The 16,250-nt window shown below is 37.9% G+C and overlaps 1 protein-coding gene across 1 annotated transcript in view; it reads right to left on the bottom strand.

Annotated features, from left to right (window-relative positions):
* The window catches only part of LOC145997042 (trypsin-1-like), a 37,509-nt gene extending 21,493 nt beyond the window's left edge, over positions 1–16,016 (bottom strand). Inside the window, exon 1 of the mRNA XM_083133664.1 lies at positions 15,581–16,016. Coding sequence (XP_082989790.1) covers positions 15,581–15,980 — 400 coding nt within the window. The 5' untranslated portion in view covers positions 15,981–16,016. The remainder of the gene's footprint in view (positions 1–15,580) is intronic.
* Between the last annotated feature and the right edge of the window lie 234 nt (positions 16,017–16,250).

The raw sequence follows: 16,250 nt of genomic DNA, 5'->3' as shown, positions 1-16,250 counted from the left end.
AAAAAAAAAAAAACAGGGGAAAAACACTCACAGATACACTCAAACACACGCTCAAAAATACACTGAAAGACGCACGCACGCACGAAGAATTAAAATCATACACACGAACAACGCATTTTTCGCCGCGGGAGACAGCTTCCGAAATGGTAAAATGCCGACCGAACCGAACAGAACACAAGCTGAAGACAAGGATGGTCAAAATTTGCCGACAAAGGAGGACGGACCATGAGCTTTACTTGTCAATCCAACTATCCTTGCGAAAATACAGGCAACGCAAATGGCACCCCGTGTGTTGGTACCAGGCCCATAGCCAGGAATTCTTAGTGGGGGGGGGGGGAGCAAAACAATCCTAGAGGGGGCAAATTTTTAATATATTGTGTTGCATTAGCAGATATAGCAGGGTACAGAGGAGCACTTGCCCCCCCCCCCCCCCTACTCCAAAAGTGATAAGTAACATGAAAGGGATGATATCTTGAAACTCCAATGAACAAAAAAAGTTCGAGCAACATCAAATTTCGATAATGACCTTTCCTGACTGCCAGAGAATACAAAGATAAAGTTTAACATAAATAGGCTAATCGGGACTGTATCTACGTTATATTTACAGGTCAATAATGTTAATAGACGATTAATATGTACCAACAGCTTTGAGTTTCACTGCAGAACTGATCAAGGAGGTCCTTTATAAATCGTGCTTCATAATGTTTTCCTCTAGTTTCCAGTATGCAAGATTTCTACGCATAAAGGAATCTAACGAGAATCCAAGAACACCATTGTGTTGTGTTATGCAAGAAAAATAGAATTAATTAAATAATAATGGTTACATATTATCTACACTTTGATGAATTGTGTAAACATTTATAATAATTTCCTATTTAGGCCTACTTGCTAAAACATTAAAACATGGGTCACTTACTCCACCACGGATTCTATCTGCTTCAAATGAAAGATTCTTGCATCACTTCAGAAATACATGTGTTTGACACCTGACAAACAAATAGGAATCCCTTGATTGATCAATGACTTCTTGGATTGCAGTGTCATCTTTAATATTTCATATGAAGTTTTATAGAGGGAAATGCTGGATCCTCTTTACATTATGAAAAATACCTTCCTTAATGACTATGGTACGAAACCGAACGATATGAGGCCTCCTTCGCCTTATCCCATTTCCGCGGCACGAGGTCTCTGGGCCGCTTATCGTCACCACTTTTTGAGCAGAAGCGTACAAACCCCAAATATCAGGTTTTTTTTATGCTGATACTAATTTTTGCCAGTCACACAATGGCTTAAGATATATGAATAAAATTAGGAGAATCCACCCCTTAGCAGAAGAGTTGACATAGTTATTTGTCAAAAAATTAGGTTGTGCCTGAGGTACTTTAACAGACGTCTGCTAGACACAACGTAATATTATAAATATAAGAAAGTAAATAGAACATAATTTGAGAGATTTTCAATCGTATTTATTTCACTGCAGCCTTTTTCCACTTGTCATTTTCTTAAGGTGCTGCCTGATAACACCAACAACTTTCACAGTGTGTACAGGACATCAAGGCAAGCAACTTTTCTCAGTCACTATTTGCTAGTTTAATTCTTCTTTCGATGTTACAAGCAATTGAAATATGGCATCTTCTGTCCTTATGTATGCGATCCCATTGTAAGCTTCGTAGTTGCAAATGTCATTTATTTTTTCTGCCGTTTAAGATTCTGAGAGCAATATATAACATGCTATGGAAACGATATCATGCAAACAGTCAGGGTTAAAACTTAACTTTTCCTTTATAAAATGGATATCATAACACACACCTATGTTGCTTATCAAATTCATGCATTTGCATGGAGAAATGATTCATAAGATTTGAAATTGATATTTACACTCCATAAAATGCTTTGTGTAATCCGTATCAAACTACAAATTTTATCGCTTTCTAACCGAAATAATAAATGTGAAACACTGTCACATTTTCATCGTGTTTGATAATAATTTGAGCCAGTAAGCTGTCCTACATCTTTCACTAGCCAACCTACATGGTGGGATGGTTACATAACACACTACGAAGCCAGGGGTTCCAGGTTCAACAGGCGAGAATAAAATTTTGCCTAATTCCTCTAATTAATTAATTAAATATACTAATAGAATCATAATTTCTGAATCAAATAAATTAAAATACACAATTAGGTAAATATAGTGTTCTTTGTGAGCAGAGGCGAAACCACAAAGTTTTATCTGGAGAGGGGGTGAAGTACCGGGACAAACGTGCCAATAATAATAATATTAATATAGTGGTGGTAGTGGTAGTAGTAATAGTAGCATTAAAATACGTTATTATCGTCGTAAATCATGCAAAATGGGGTAGAAGTCGGTGCTAAAGCATTTGTATATGAACAAATTATTTGAAATATTTTTCCAACACGTTCAATTTCATGTTAGCTAATAATGGAAAACAAGCACACAAACTGTATTTGTCAAAGACAGAATAGTGACGAACATTATTCTTTTGTACATATGACACATATAACTTTCATGTATACAACATATATTTTAAACGTATGTAATAAGGAGCGACATAAAATAAGAAAATACATATGCAACATGTTAACACTAAATTGTGTATGTATTCAATTTTTTTTAAATATATATATATATATTATTTAAATACATTACATGATCAATTCATCCGCCAAATTGTATATATATATCTGGCCTTACCTCTCTCTCGGGTAATTTAGAATGCATTACAGAAAATAATCATATGGGGATCGAAGCGAGCAGGGAAATCTTTAGAACCAAATATTTGCAAACTGAAAACAATATTTATTTAATAGGGCGCAACAAATTTCACGGGGAACATGGCATTCTCTTTAACATTTTTTTTAAATTTAGATCGTTTTGGCTCTCAGGGCTGACTCCCGCCGCCCCCTAGCTATAGCTCCGAACTTGGGACTATAAGAATAGCAGATATTGGGAATGCGAGCGAAGCGAGCAAGAAAATTTTACGAAATGTACTTTTATTTGTATAAAATTTTAAATCGAGGAAGCAATTGCCCCTCTTTGTCCCCTGCAAGTGCCCCTAACCGTCTGGAATCAAAATGGAACAAACACTTGAAAACTAATTCCATCTTGAGTATCCATTTGTCCTACTATTCTTAGATTCTGCTAGTCATGTTTCTTTACTTCATTGTTTGCCCCCCCTAGAAAGGACTTCCGTCCAAGATTGGGGGGGGGGGAGTCCCTGCCTCCCTGTGGTTGCATCACTGTTTGTGAGTGTGTCTTCATCAATTCCACGTCATCACTAATTTTCACGATTAGCTAGATGTGGCAGAAAAGCAACGCTCAGTAACAAAAATAAAATATTCACTCCCTCTCTCTATCACATGAATAGCTATTACCAAGAGGTAGACTTGGGAAACAAAAAATTATGCAGTTCAAACTTCATAGCAACACATCCAAGAAAAAACATCCAAATGCATTAGGCCCTTTTAATACTCAAACTACTCAAAATGTCACAACTGTTCTAGTTACTGAAAATTGAGAAATCATTTCCCGAAGTTTGAATCTGGAAGAGAATTTTTTCCCCCAAATCCTGATCCGACATTATACGGAATCCCACACACCTTCATAAATCACAAAATCAATAAATGTCTTTGTTATGTTGCTAGAGTAATACAGGATATAATTGTAAAGATTAGTGAGAATTCCAGGTAGATATGTATTCTGTATGTTTTACAGGGGGGGCAAAGCAGGCTCTCAGGGGGGCAGTTGCCTCCTCTAGCTACGGGCCTGGTCGGTACTGAGAAAGGACAAACTTTTGAGGGTGGGCCGCCCAACCCTCCTCTTCGATTTTATGGCAGGAAGATGCGGAAGAGATGAAAGGCGTTGGTGAGGGACGGGATCACTGGTCCGGCTTGCTCTCTTTTGTTGGAAACATGTCCACTCCTGAAATAGAGATGTGCAGTTACTTTTATTTTTACTTCTTCAGAGCACTTTCCTTTGAGGTCAATATCTGCCGACGTTGCAGATTATGCCACAGACTAAGATTATGCTAGATTTGGCTGATATACCAAACACCGGGTGCTAGGTGCCAAAGACGGTTAAATTATGCTAGGTTTAGCACCATTATGCTAGGGTTGGCATCGCTGACTGTTAGTCGCTACTACCGATAACAGACAGCTTCTGCCATCTGTCGCGAATAGGTAGAACTGCGTGGTGTCCGCGGCTGAGTGCCGTCCGAGGCTAGGGACCCTTCCCCTATATCGAGAGGCTGTTTTTCTTCTTTAAAAACCATGCAGCGAAGATTTGATTTTACGGTATGTATGCACTTCACACACTCAAGCCCGATACTTCACCATTATGCACATTATTGTAAGTAGGGATGTGTGTAGGCCTATATTATATTTGAAATTGTTATAATTAACCGAAACGAAAAATTAACCCATCGCTTGCCTATCACGAAAGCTCACGGTACGCCCCTGGTAGGCACCTGCAAGGGGGTTAGTGTGGGGATTACCTCCCGTTCGATTATCTCCCGTTCCGCCGAATCCTCTTTCTCCGAATGCCCTAGAGCAGTGGCGTCGCGTGCTGTTCACATACGGGTGTTCACAATAAAATTTTTATACTGATTGGAGATTTACTACTCTCCCTTGTAACTTCATCTTCAATATTGAACAAGTAAGAATAACAGTTCAACTTATTTTCAACAATTTCCCCTCAAAATCACGCTATATCTGAAGTAATACAATACTTTTTTTATTCAATTAACACCCTTTTAATTACGTTATTTACAATTATTGATAGCTAGTGCAAACTAATTAGTATAACATGCAATCTCAGGTATGTACAACGCAAGATTATCATACTTCGCAATCTACTTTCTATTACACCGACCATATGTTAACCAACAACATTCATTCAGCATTGAAAGCACGTGCATCGTTAGCGGGACAGAGAGAAGGACGCGTCCAGTCCAGAAAAAAAAAATGTATATAGTATAAGATATTTGGGTATTGTACAGAATGTCCCCTCGCCCCGCCCACAATAACTCGGTTGTGATGCTTGTGATTGAATTATCAGTCAATGTAACATTGCTTGTATTACTTCTTTCCTAGTGTTTCGTATTTTTCCTCCTAGCCATGGATCAGAGAGAGATTGATTTTCGACCATTTAAAGCAAGGGTTCCCAAACTTGTTTGCTTCACGGCTCCCTTAGTTTTTTCAAGACTTTACCACGGTGCCCAGAATGTAGCCCTCTCTAACACTTGCAACGCTCAGTTACTTGTAAGATTGGTTGTCTTAAGTTAAAAATTAAACACGTATTTCAAATTCAGAAACATTTTGTATGTAAAAAAAAAGTACTAAATAAGCAGATATTTGAAACATTCATAGCATTGACTAACGATTCAGTGAAAATATCGGAACATTTCGTTGCGCCCCTGTAAGCTAATCACGGTGCCCCAGGGCACCGCGGCACACACTTTGGGAACCACCGATTTAAAGCGTATAGTAACATCTGTTCGTCGTTGTCATTAACAAATTTACTCGTCGTCGACTCGTAATCGTGGGGTTCCGGTTCGAAACCCGGTGGAGGCACACAGTGGTTCGGATCCCACTTAAAACTGTAGGTCCAGTCCAGATTAGCCTTACTGTGCATAAAGTGGACTTAAAACACCAAATCAATCAATCAAACATATTTACCATCCTTGATCTTATACATTGCACGAAACGAATCGTTCCAATCCAGGTGCAGTCTCTTTTTAAGTGAGTCGCATGTGCAAATGGTAACAAACGCCCAGGATATGTCCTGTGTTTGTCCATGAATTGCCGCCTCCGAACAATAAACAAGGAAAACAAAATTGCGCGTTCTCAACGTTGCACCCACATAACCAATTGTACTTCGTGTACCAGTAATTTTTTAATGTTCTTTTAATAACGCATTTGGGAGTACTTACCTCTTGTACAATGTAGAGGTCGGCTGGTGAGGGCCCATCCTTTTTACTTGAGTTCGTTCTGCTTCGCTCAATCGCAAAAATTACTTTTCTTTCAAACTCCTATATAACAGTATTCATAGTGTACAAAACACAACACTACACTACACTACACACACACACACACGCACGTCTGAAAGCCAGTGCACATAAATTCACCCAACCGCTTGTCAATAGATATCTTGCTCTCGACATAGACACTAACCGCCTTTTACCCGCTGCCGCCAAAGAGCATAGGCTTTTTTGTTGCCCCGAAAAACTAACGGTACTTGATCTTTCCAAATCAAACGTGCTCCCTTGCAGTTCTTCCACAGCAGCAGTGTTGCCAACAATTGAAAAACAGAAGTTTCTAAATCTTCAACATGCGCTAATTAAAAATCGCTGAATCAAATATCCTGGTGAAAAATACAAAATGTAATTTTAAAAAATGCTGTGCGGAACAACTTACACCAGGTTTATTGAATATATGTGCGTTTATATGCACATTAAAAATGCATTTAATTTCAATTGTGATAATTTAAATGCATAAATTTTTTCAACTTTCTAACTTCAAAAAAGAAAATATATGTGTAGCAAAAGTACACCTCTAGTTTTCTGAAAGTTATATTTTTTTCTTTACAATAAGCATATTCTAATAACGTAGAGAATAGTAAAAATGATTTACTAATATCAATTGATAACTTTTTTCGGTAACAACTATTTAGGCCATACGACCCCATACTATTCTGAGTATAGTTACCAGAAAAATGCGCGTTGAATTGATGTAAATGTAGTCAGCACTTTCCTTTGCAATTAAAGTTGGTGAGAGTTATTTCCTTGGCATGAAAAACGTCGATTACTAAAGGAAGTTGCACAGTCTGAATTGCCCTTAGACGCACATGCGAAAATTATACATAATATCTTTCAAAGTTTATAACTCCTGCAGACTAGTTTCTAAAGAAAAATCGCTCGTCACCAGTAGCGTAGCGTTATAGTACGCCCGTACGCCCGGCGTTCCCAGATTTAAAATTTCAAAAATGCGTAAATGCTGTGAATATAAAGTAAAACGTGACTAATTTCATCGTATGTTTGACCTTCATGGAATTATAATAGCTAGTTTTCGCGATCCGCTTGCAACGCTTCACTAACAACACTCGTTCTAGCATTTTTTTTTTCAATGCCTTTCCTTGCCGGACGCCGAGCAGGTTCGGCGTAAAGGACTCTATATTCCATGCTGCATTTCTGGAGGGAAAGCTTGGATCTCTACAGCACGCGCGTAAATGCTCTCTCGTACGCCAGCGTATGGAGCATAAGGCTACGTGATTGGTTCATGTGACCCTTCCTGCCTTCTGAAGCAGACGACAGCGGTAGAATTCCTACCTGGTTCTTCGTGCTGACGCCACTCGTGCTATGTGATGTTACAATACGCAATATTGACTGACGTAACTTTACCAAACTCAAATATACCACTTCTTAATGGCCACTGCATTGTATAATTTATCGCGATGTGCGTTAAAAACTAAAAGATCAACACAGGTTTTGTCAAATAAGTTGGTGAAGACTGAAGACCTCGTGGTAGAAGTTCAGCCTGTGACTGCTCTACCACTTAACCCGCAAAACTATTTATTTATTATTATTATTTTTTTCGTTATTATCTAACTGCTTAATATTGTGTCAATGGAAATGTTTAGCATTCATTTGAAAACTCTTAACATCGAATGGTCTCTGGACAAAATTATTTTAAAATGTTTATCAACATTCTCAAGATGTAATAAACAGTGGTCTGAATTACTAATCGGCACTGTTACGTCAGTTGAGTGTACGATAGTTGGATCATCCACGCACCTCCGTGTCACAGTGTTTTGCACAGCGCGCCAAGACGACAGAGGCCCCTGATTCGAATCCCGGCGCGAGCGTGGGTGTTCTTTGTGAGTATCTCTTCTTCAATATCATCACTCGTATTCATATTCGCAATTAACCAAAAGTGGTAGAAAAGCGAAGTAAAATAAAGCAAATCAATCAGTAGTTGGATCATCCACAACAATGACGTCTACTGTTGTGCAGAGGCGCTTGTGATTCAAGTAGGTTTTTAATGACTTGCGTCATGCAGAAAGGTATAAAACACCAGAGTTCAAAACATTTGTGGCATAGTGAGGCATCTAATTTTCTAGCTAAAACATGCATGGATGATCTTTTATTGAAAACCCAGCTGAGTTCAGGCAAATGAACAATACCTGTGGCGACTAATACCATAAGTAAATTATTAAGCAAGAAAAGGCCGACCCTTCCTTCGTACTTGGCGTTCCCACCCGAAATGACCATGCTACGCCACTGCTCGTCACTATTCCGTGAATTTTAGCGCCCACTGGAATTTAAAATCCGCCAGGTTTAGCGACTTCTCACTAAAGGTTGCAACTATGTAGCGCCGATCTTTTCGAGTCCTCCTAGACGTGCCTTGTACGTATATGCTGTGCCCTGGTGCCGAATGTAAGAAGTATTGCCGCTTGGATCAGGGTTCGCACCACAATGTTCGCACAGGGCAGTGAACATTTTCGGGGTATAGTGGCCAACAGCCCCTTAGCTGCCAGTTCACAACACACAACACAGACATTGTGTTCATCGTAACCGTGGAACACAGTGGGAGTCAGTGTTACCAACTATCTAAAAAAGTTATCAGACGTGAAAGACGTCGTATCAGACTAAATTGTGTGTGTATACTCGAATATCAAAAAAGTATTATTTTGAAGAAATATATGTGTGTGCATTTAATATGTACGTAATTTAGAACATATACATGAGTGTTCACGTGCTCATGCGAACATTATCAGGCGACGCGCCTGCCCTAGAGACAAATATCTCACCTAAGGAAAATTTTCGGGAAAATGGGAATTCCCGTTTTGCCGAATCCCCTTTCGCCGAATGTTCTGAGACGAGGGAATTTTCCCTCTCTCGGGAACTTTCAGGAACTGAAGGGAAAATAATAGCCTATGTCAACCAAGTCAAAAACTCATTATACATTTTCATTGACGATGAAAGTGAATGTGTGCTAGGTTTAGATAATCGGATATCAGAAACTCGTTGTAAATGTTGAATGTTTTTTTTTTTTCAAAGGGTAGCAACGCTAGATTTCTTGTGGTGAATTAAAGGGCAATTCGTTTATGACGGGTGTGACATTCAGACAAATTTACATTCATTCTTTAATTATTTTCGTAGCACCTTCAAATATGTAACTCTCAATTCATGTAATTTCATTTTTCGTGATGAAAGGTATTCAATTTCAGAATATTTGCCCTCCAACTCAATTTTCCGCTACAGAAAATACATATTTTTTTTTGTAATTGTGACAGGTGTGACACTTCTGAGACGATTTCATTTTATTTTCACAATGCAAACTTTACTCGACATATAGATGCTTTTAGATTCTAAAAATATTACTACACACTTTTTATATGAACATTTTTTGCCTGTGACGTGTGTGACAACATGCACATTATTTACTTTGAAGGATTATGGAACAAAAAGATATGCAAAGTGCTTAGGAAAGCGGGAGTTAAAACTTACAGGAAGGGAGGGAGAAGCATCTTAGGAATAGCGAAGAAGGAAAACAGAGAAGAGGAAGAGGAAGGGATTATCTACGAAGTAAAATGTAAAGAATGTCAGAGTGTGTACATAGGAGAAACGAAAAACAGGCTGAAAGACAGGTTGAAACAACATAGGGATGATGTACGACTTAAGAGAGAGAGAAATGCAATATTTAAACACACGAGAGAAACAGGACATGACATAGAGTGGGATGAGGCTAAGCAGATAGGAAGGGAGAAGAGAATGCTAGTGAGAAAATGGAAGGAAGCCAAGGAAATAGAGAAGAAAGGCGAAGAAGACACAATGAACTGGAATGGGGGACTGAAGTTAAACAAAGAATGGAAGAAGATGTTGGAAAGAGTGGAAAGGACAAGAGAGAAAGAGGAAAGGAGAAGGAAGAAAAATGAAGGGAAAAGAGTGTGAGATTAAAAGCCCAACCACATTCTATATGAAAGAAATTGTGTTTAGCCTTTTAGGTGAAAGTAAAGTTGGCAAGTGAAAGTCATCTGCTAGAAAGTTCCAAACAACTTTCTAAATAGTCTGGAGGGAGTAATGTTTGTGTATATATAATGGTCTTTTGTGGTATCTGGTTACTTTTGTACTTGATACAGAGTCTGAAGAAGACCTTGCTAGAAGGTTGAAACGTTACGTTAGTTTATGTTTTTTTATAAAATAAATTACTGCCTTGGTCAGCATATTTTAGTTTTTCATAATCATGGAAACAAGGCTTAATGGTGTTATAAATGGAACAATACAATGAAAATTATCATAAATAGACTCTTTAAAGTAAGGTTTGTTTCAGGAATGAAGTATGATACTTCAGAGCTTAAGATATAGAAACAATCAATGAGACAATTAGAACGAATTTAGAATTAATATTGTTGTCTTATGGTAATGAAACTAAATTAAGTGGAGACACCACACATATAATCCCGCTTCTACTGTAATGGCTCTAAATCATAAACATAACTTTTTTCTTTCTAACTCTTACTCTTTTCTCAGAAGAATTTCAGCAAAGAATCTGCCAATTTAATTAATTAGGGGTGTAGGCCTCGACCAAGGAAATCCTACCATCTACCTTGGAACTTATGGGTAAAAAATGTGGAGCGACATTTAAATATTGAAATGGAAGTTGTTCCCATTGCTTGAAATTTTCTGAGTTCTTAATGTTCTCATCAACCAGATACCGTAACATTTATTTATAAAAACAAGAGGCACCCAATATATAATTTTGCACTATCCTGTTACAAGCAGGGAGTGAAATAAAAATAAACATATGTTAGTGAAAATTTCAATTCATGGTTATATTTTAAAGCGCAGAAACAAGGAAGACTTCCTAATTAAATTAATTCTAATACAAAATGACAAATTTTACATTTTACTGAAATCTTATGAAGGCAATTAAGCACAAAATAAATGCCTATCATTAAGCATACACCACATAAATTTTCAATAAATGATGGATTAAAGCAGTAAATGCATTTCATCTCTTGCTTTATAATTTCTCCTTACAATATACTCTTTGGGAGGAAAGACAAACTAGTGACTAATTAAAATTAAATATAGAAATTCAGCATATGCAGATGATCTTAACGGTTAGTAAAAGCAAATCCTAACGTTTTACATTTTAGATTACACCATTATGTTTTGTAATAATTAGGTAAGCCGAGGTTCGCCTTGAACTGTAGAATTCTTAACCCAGGTAAAACCCAAACCAAGGATAGCCTAGATACTTAGCTTTTCATAATCTTTATATTTATCTAATTGATTGTTCAAAAACATTTTAGTGTTATTACTACAAAAGTGGAAAGAAAGTTTTTAAAAGAATTATCGATTCTCAGGATATTCGCACCATCCTTTTAATGCAGAGACTTCAATCCCCTAGCAAAAACATAGTATTTTAAAAATGACCAAGTATTTTGGAGGTGAACTCATTATGAACAACACAATGAAACAGGGTGAAAATAAAATCAGTACTCCCCTGATAGAAACTATGATATGGAAAACAATAAGAAACCAAAGACATTACGCCACTAATAATATCCGAGGCTGTAAATGCAGATTACAAAAGTTAAACATGTGCGCTTTTGCCTTAAACACCTGAAATGTTCCTGTGGAGGGAAAAATTCCTTCGTTCAAAATATTCGGCGAAAGGGGATTCGGCAAAACGGGAATTCCCGTTTCGCCGAAAATTTTACTTAGGTGTGAAATCTGATATAGCTTCTGCGCTCTGGGCAAAGATGCTCTGGGGCATGTCTTCATGATGGTGGAATCCGCTGGAGGTGTTGGTGTCGTTAGTTGTATGAAGAATTCGTTTAAATGTCCCTTTCTTTTCCTTGCAACATTTCAATGAATGCGAAAATTGCTATGATGTTTGTTACGTGGTCGCGCACGACAATATTAAAATGAAATTCTGTTAGTGTATTATAATACGGGATCATGGGCGTTCGGAAGGGGGGGCAAGGGGGGCCGTGGCCCCTCCCTGGAAAACGAAAGTCAACCAAAAATTACATATTTCACACATATAATTTAATTTCAGCCACAATAATGTGTGTTAATTATTGCACGAACATGATAAATTCAAATTTAAGCAATGTTTTTTGAGGGATGAATACTATTATTGGGGAAAATATGCCATGTTGTCCCCCCTGGAAAAAATACTTTCCTTGCCCCTCCCTGAAAAGAATCCTGCGGACGTCCATGTACGGGATGAAATGTAGATATGGAATAATGGAATGTTTCTCGTAACTCTTAATATGGCAATAGCCCCTGGAATTAAAATCACGTACGCATTGCACAGAAGGTTCATTATTATTGTCATCAATACTTATTTTTAAATAAATAAACACTGAAGTGATATTTTTGATATTTTCCACCACTCTTCTTTCATCTTGACGATGGAAATCAATGTAAAGATGATATTTCGGAGAATACATCTATGATCTATGTATTACACACACCTTACAGAGGGTAAGGTAAAGAATAACTGGAGTAAGGAAATCATGCAGTTTGAAAGATAAAGAACATTCCGGTTCCGAAGCAAAACTGCAGCAATGACTGCTGGGAGCTCAGCAGCATGTGACTGCAGCAGCACCGCCTATTGGCTGCGTTTTCGGATCGAACGTAAGCTTTGTTCGATTTCGTACTACAGTATTCTAAACTTCTATGTCGTCGCCTTGTAATCAAGGGATCCCGTGTTCAATACCCCATGGAGGCACATAGTGGTTAGGTTCCCACTTTAAACTGTAGGTCCAGTCCCGATTAGCCTTACTGTGCATAAAGTGGACTTAAACACACCAACTCAAACAAGTAAATTGTATTCTGAACTTGAACGAACCTCGTACACTATCAGCAATTTCAAAAGAGTCCATCGCTTACTGCAGTGCTCGAAAAATTTTCTTCAAAGCTAGGCGCCAGGAAACCACCTACTACCAATTGTGCATACTACAGTATGTTTCAAAAGTCGCGGAATCTAAACTTTGAAAATGTATATCATGAAAATCGTAAGAGATAATTACACCGGGTTTTATGCACGAAACTAATCCTGTAGGCTATAACTGGGTTCATAAATTTATTTTAGCATATATCTAAATAAAAGCAATTACATTATTTTCAAATACATTGTTAATTTGCTGAAAACATCTGAGAACTGATTTTCAACAATATATACCAACTCTTAAACAATTTGTGGGATCATTTGTTGGTGTTTGACTGGTTGTAAAATCGTTGCTTTGTGAGATACAGCAGAAGCAGGGCATCTTTATTGGAAAACATCTTTCACGTGAGTGTAAGAATGAGTAGTAAAATAAATACTCTTCAGCAATGCATACGCACTGCTCCAATGAATACGCCATGCTGAATCAATTAAAAGAACAGGCACAGCAGCGGCGAAAGTGGGCGAAGAGTATTCAATGTAACCAGGGGCAGCCTAGGATTCTCTCAAAAGTCCAATTTCTGCACAAAATCTCGATTTTTCACGTAAATGTATAGCCAACACTTAGACACATGTTACATGCGACTGTTTGCAATATTTCGACCTGCTAGTGTTGCCATATACGGAGATATGTCCCAAAAATGGCACTTTTCACTCAACCCATAAAAACGCCAGTAAAAAATTCATCAAATGTTGCACATGACCAATATTGGTCGCAAATGACAGACTGACATGGCATCAGTCATCAAATGTCAAATTATGACCCTTCGATAATTTCTTACATATTTTTCTTACTCAGAAGTTCATTTCTGGAAATATTTGAATGCTGCTTTCCGTCAGTTATTAATTTATATAATTTTCTGTACGGAGTGAACTGATAATTTTAAGCATTGAAAAATATCTCAATAGATGAGGCTTTATAATGCAGAAAACCCGGTGTAAATATCTCTTACAGTTTGTATGATATACATTTCCAAAGTTTGGGTTGAAACACTCTGTATAAGATGCTGAGCATCACGGTATTCAAAACATCGCTAAATTATTTGAGAAAGCAGGGAATGGGGTGTTTGGGGACAAAGGGTAAGGAATTGTTACGGACTCTATGGAATATTCACAACGTTGATATATATATATATATATATATATATATATATATATATATATATATATATATATACACACACACACACACACACACACACGCACGCACGCACGCGCGCGCGCGAGGACCGACAATTAAGTAATGAGAATGATTTTATATTGTCCCACATGTGCATTCTATCTCTGAAGTAACGCGTCCCTGATGTAGTGTGGTCCATAATCCACAACCTGGCAACACCTCATGAACTTGCGATAGGCATGCTGGGAATTATGCCGCCATGTCGTGAAGGAGGTGCAAGGGTGTCGTCACGTAATAGCTATGGAGCAGCGAGTGAACATCAAGTTTCATGAAGGACATTCTGAAAACTGCCTGCTAGAATAAACATTTCTTGAATTCTATTGTTGTGGAGGACAAAACAGAGCATTTTACTACGGTCCTTGTACGAACTAACAAATCGCTGAATGGAAGTCACTAAATTTACCAAGAGGCAAGAAAGTGCAGCTCGAAAAGCCAAGGTGAAGAAAATGTTGTGTTTTTTAAATGATAGCAAAGACATTATTCATCATGAAATTGTTCCAGAGGGTGAAAGTGTAATTGGTTGTTACTATCGTAGTGCTCGGATTGATTATGGATGAGAACTGACCGTATCAGACCTCAGTATCCTGAACCAGGCAGTTGGTTCCTGCTCCACGATAATGCACGGTCCCACAGAGCAGTGGTTGTCTATATATTCCTAGTCCAAAAACAAGTGAATGTGTTGAATCATCGTCTTTACTCCTCTGATTTATCCCCCTGTGATTATTTCCCGTTCCCGAAAGTGAAGCTGCTGCTGAAATTATGCACTTTTGATGAGCACAGGACCAGTCAACAGGTTGTGACGTCCAATCGTGAAGTCATACCACATGAAGACTTGCAGATGTCGTATCGATCGTTGGCCAACCGTGCCAATGTCGTATCGATCGTTGGCCAACCGTGCCAATTGCTGTATTGATGCAGGAGGGATGTACTTTTAGTAATAAACAAGCAATGTTCAATTATTTTGTTTCCTTTTCACAATATAAAATCATTCTCATTACTTTATTGTCTGACCTCGTATATATAAACATTTGCTAACTTACGCTGTACTGCAATTTGAACTTAGAATCATCAAAATTTCGTACATATTACAGAAAAGGTCACAGTCGCCAGGCTGCAATTTTTAGTCGCCATGGCGACCTGTCGACCGGGATTTTTCGAGCCCTGGCTTACTGCATTCATGTATTTCTTATTTAGCGTCGTATTTCTTCCACTTGTGGCTAATCGCTACCAATGAGTTATGATAAGATAACATTGATGAAAGGGACTCACAATTAACAGCCTACCGGGACTCGAACCCGGGAATTTCGGTGTTGAGATCAAAATTCGACCTCCGAGCCGGATAGGCCCATCTCTTACACTTGTAGCTATAAAATTCCCCATTTACTTAGATTGTTTAATAAAAATTGACATATTGCTACTTACTGCAATTTGGATGAAAAATATTAGCCTGTATCGGGATCATATTCTGGTTCCAACCAATATACGACTGACTGTCGGTATTTGCCCATCTTGCTATCTTATTTTCGACATCTCCCTTTTGTTTCACTTTGGTCGTATTCTCTTCTGGTGGCGTTTCAGTGTTTGAAACTTGCTTCTTTTCCAAGTTTTCTAGTATCATTATCTTATGATTTCCTATTTGATTCTCGTTTTCTTCTTCTTCATCACGTTCGTCTGTTTTCTCAGTTGTTTCATCCTCATATGAATCAGATTCTTGTTCCTCTGTGTCGCTACTGTGTTCCTCTTCCTCGCTCGAACCATCTTCATCATTGCTATCTACCTGAACAGCGAATAGAAACACACAGATCAACAAAAATACAGACATAGTGACCGCCTATAGCACGGAATACAATTGCTTTGAGTTTCGTTCAGCAGAGTGTGCTGATAACAGTCGAAACATACATTCTGTACTAACTGTCGCGAGACGTTGCATCTGATAAGCATTTTTGCTTGTTTTATGGAAAAAATAAATATTTCAAGTACATTTTATGTTATATTTCTTTTCCCACGTACTGTAGGAATTTGTATGAATTTAATGATCGGAAAATATAGACCATTGCACTTCTTTACGACCAGTGTGCTAACCCTAGGAAAA

The sequence above is a fragment of the Lepisma saccharinum genome, chromosome 13 (assembly GCF_977018435.1).
Source record: "Lepisma saccharinum chromosome 13, izLepSacc3.1, whole genome shotgun sequence".
NCBI lineage: Eukaryota > Metazoa > Arthropoda > Insecta > Zygentoma > Lepismatidae > Lepisma > Lepisma saccharinum.
The sequence above is the reverse complement of the archived record's forward strand: the minus strand, read 5'-3'. Positions and strand labels throughout refer to the sequence as shown.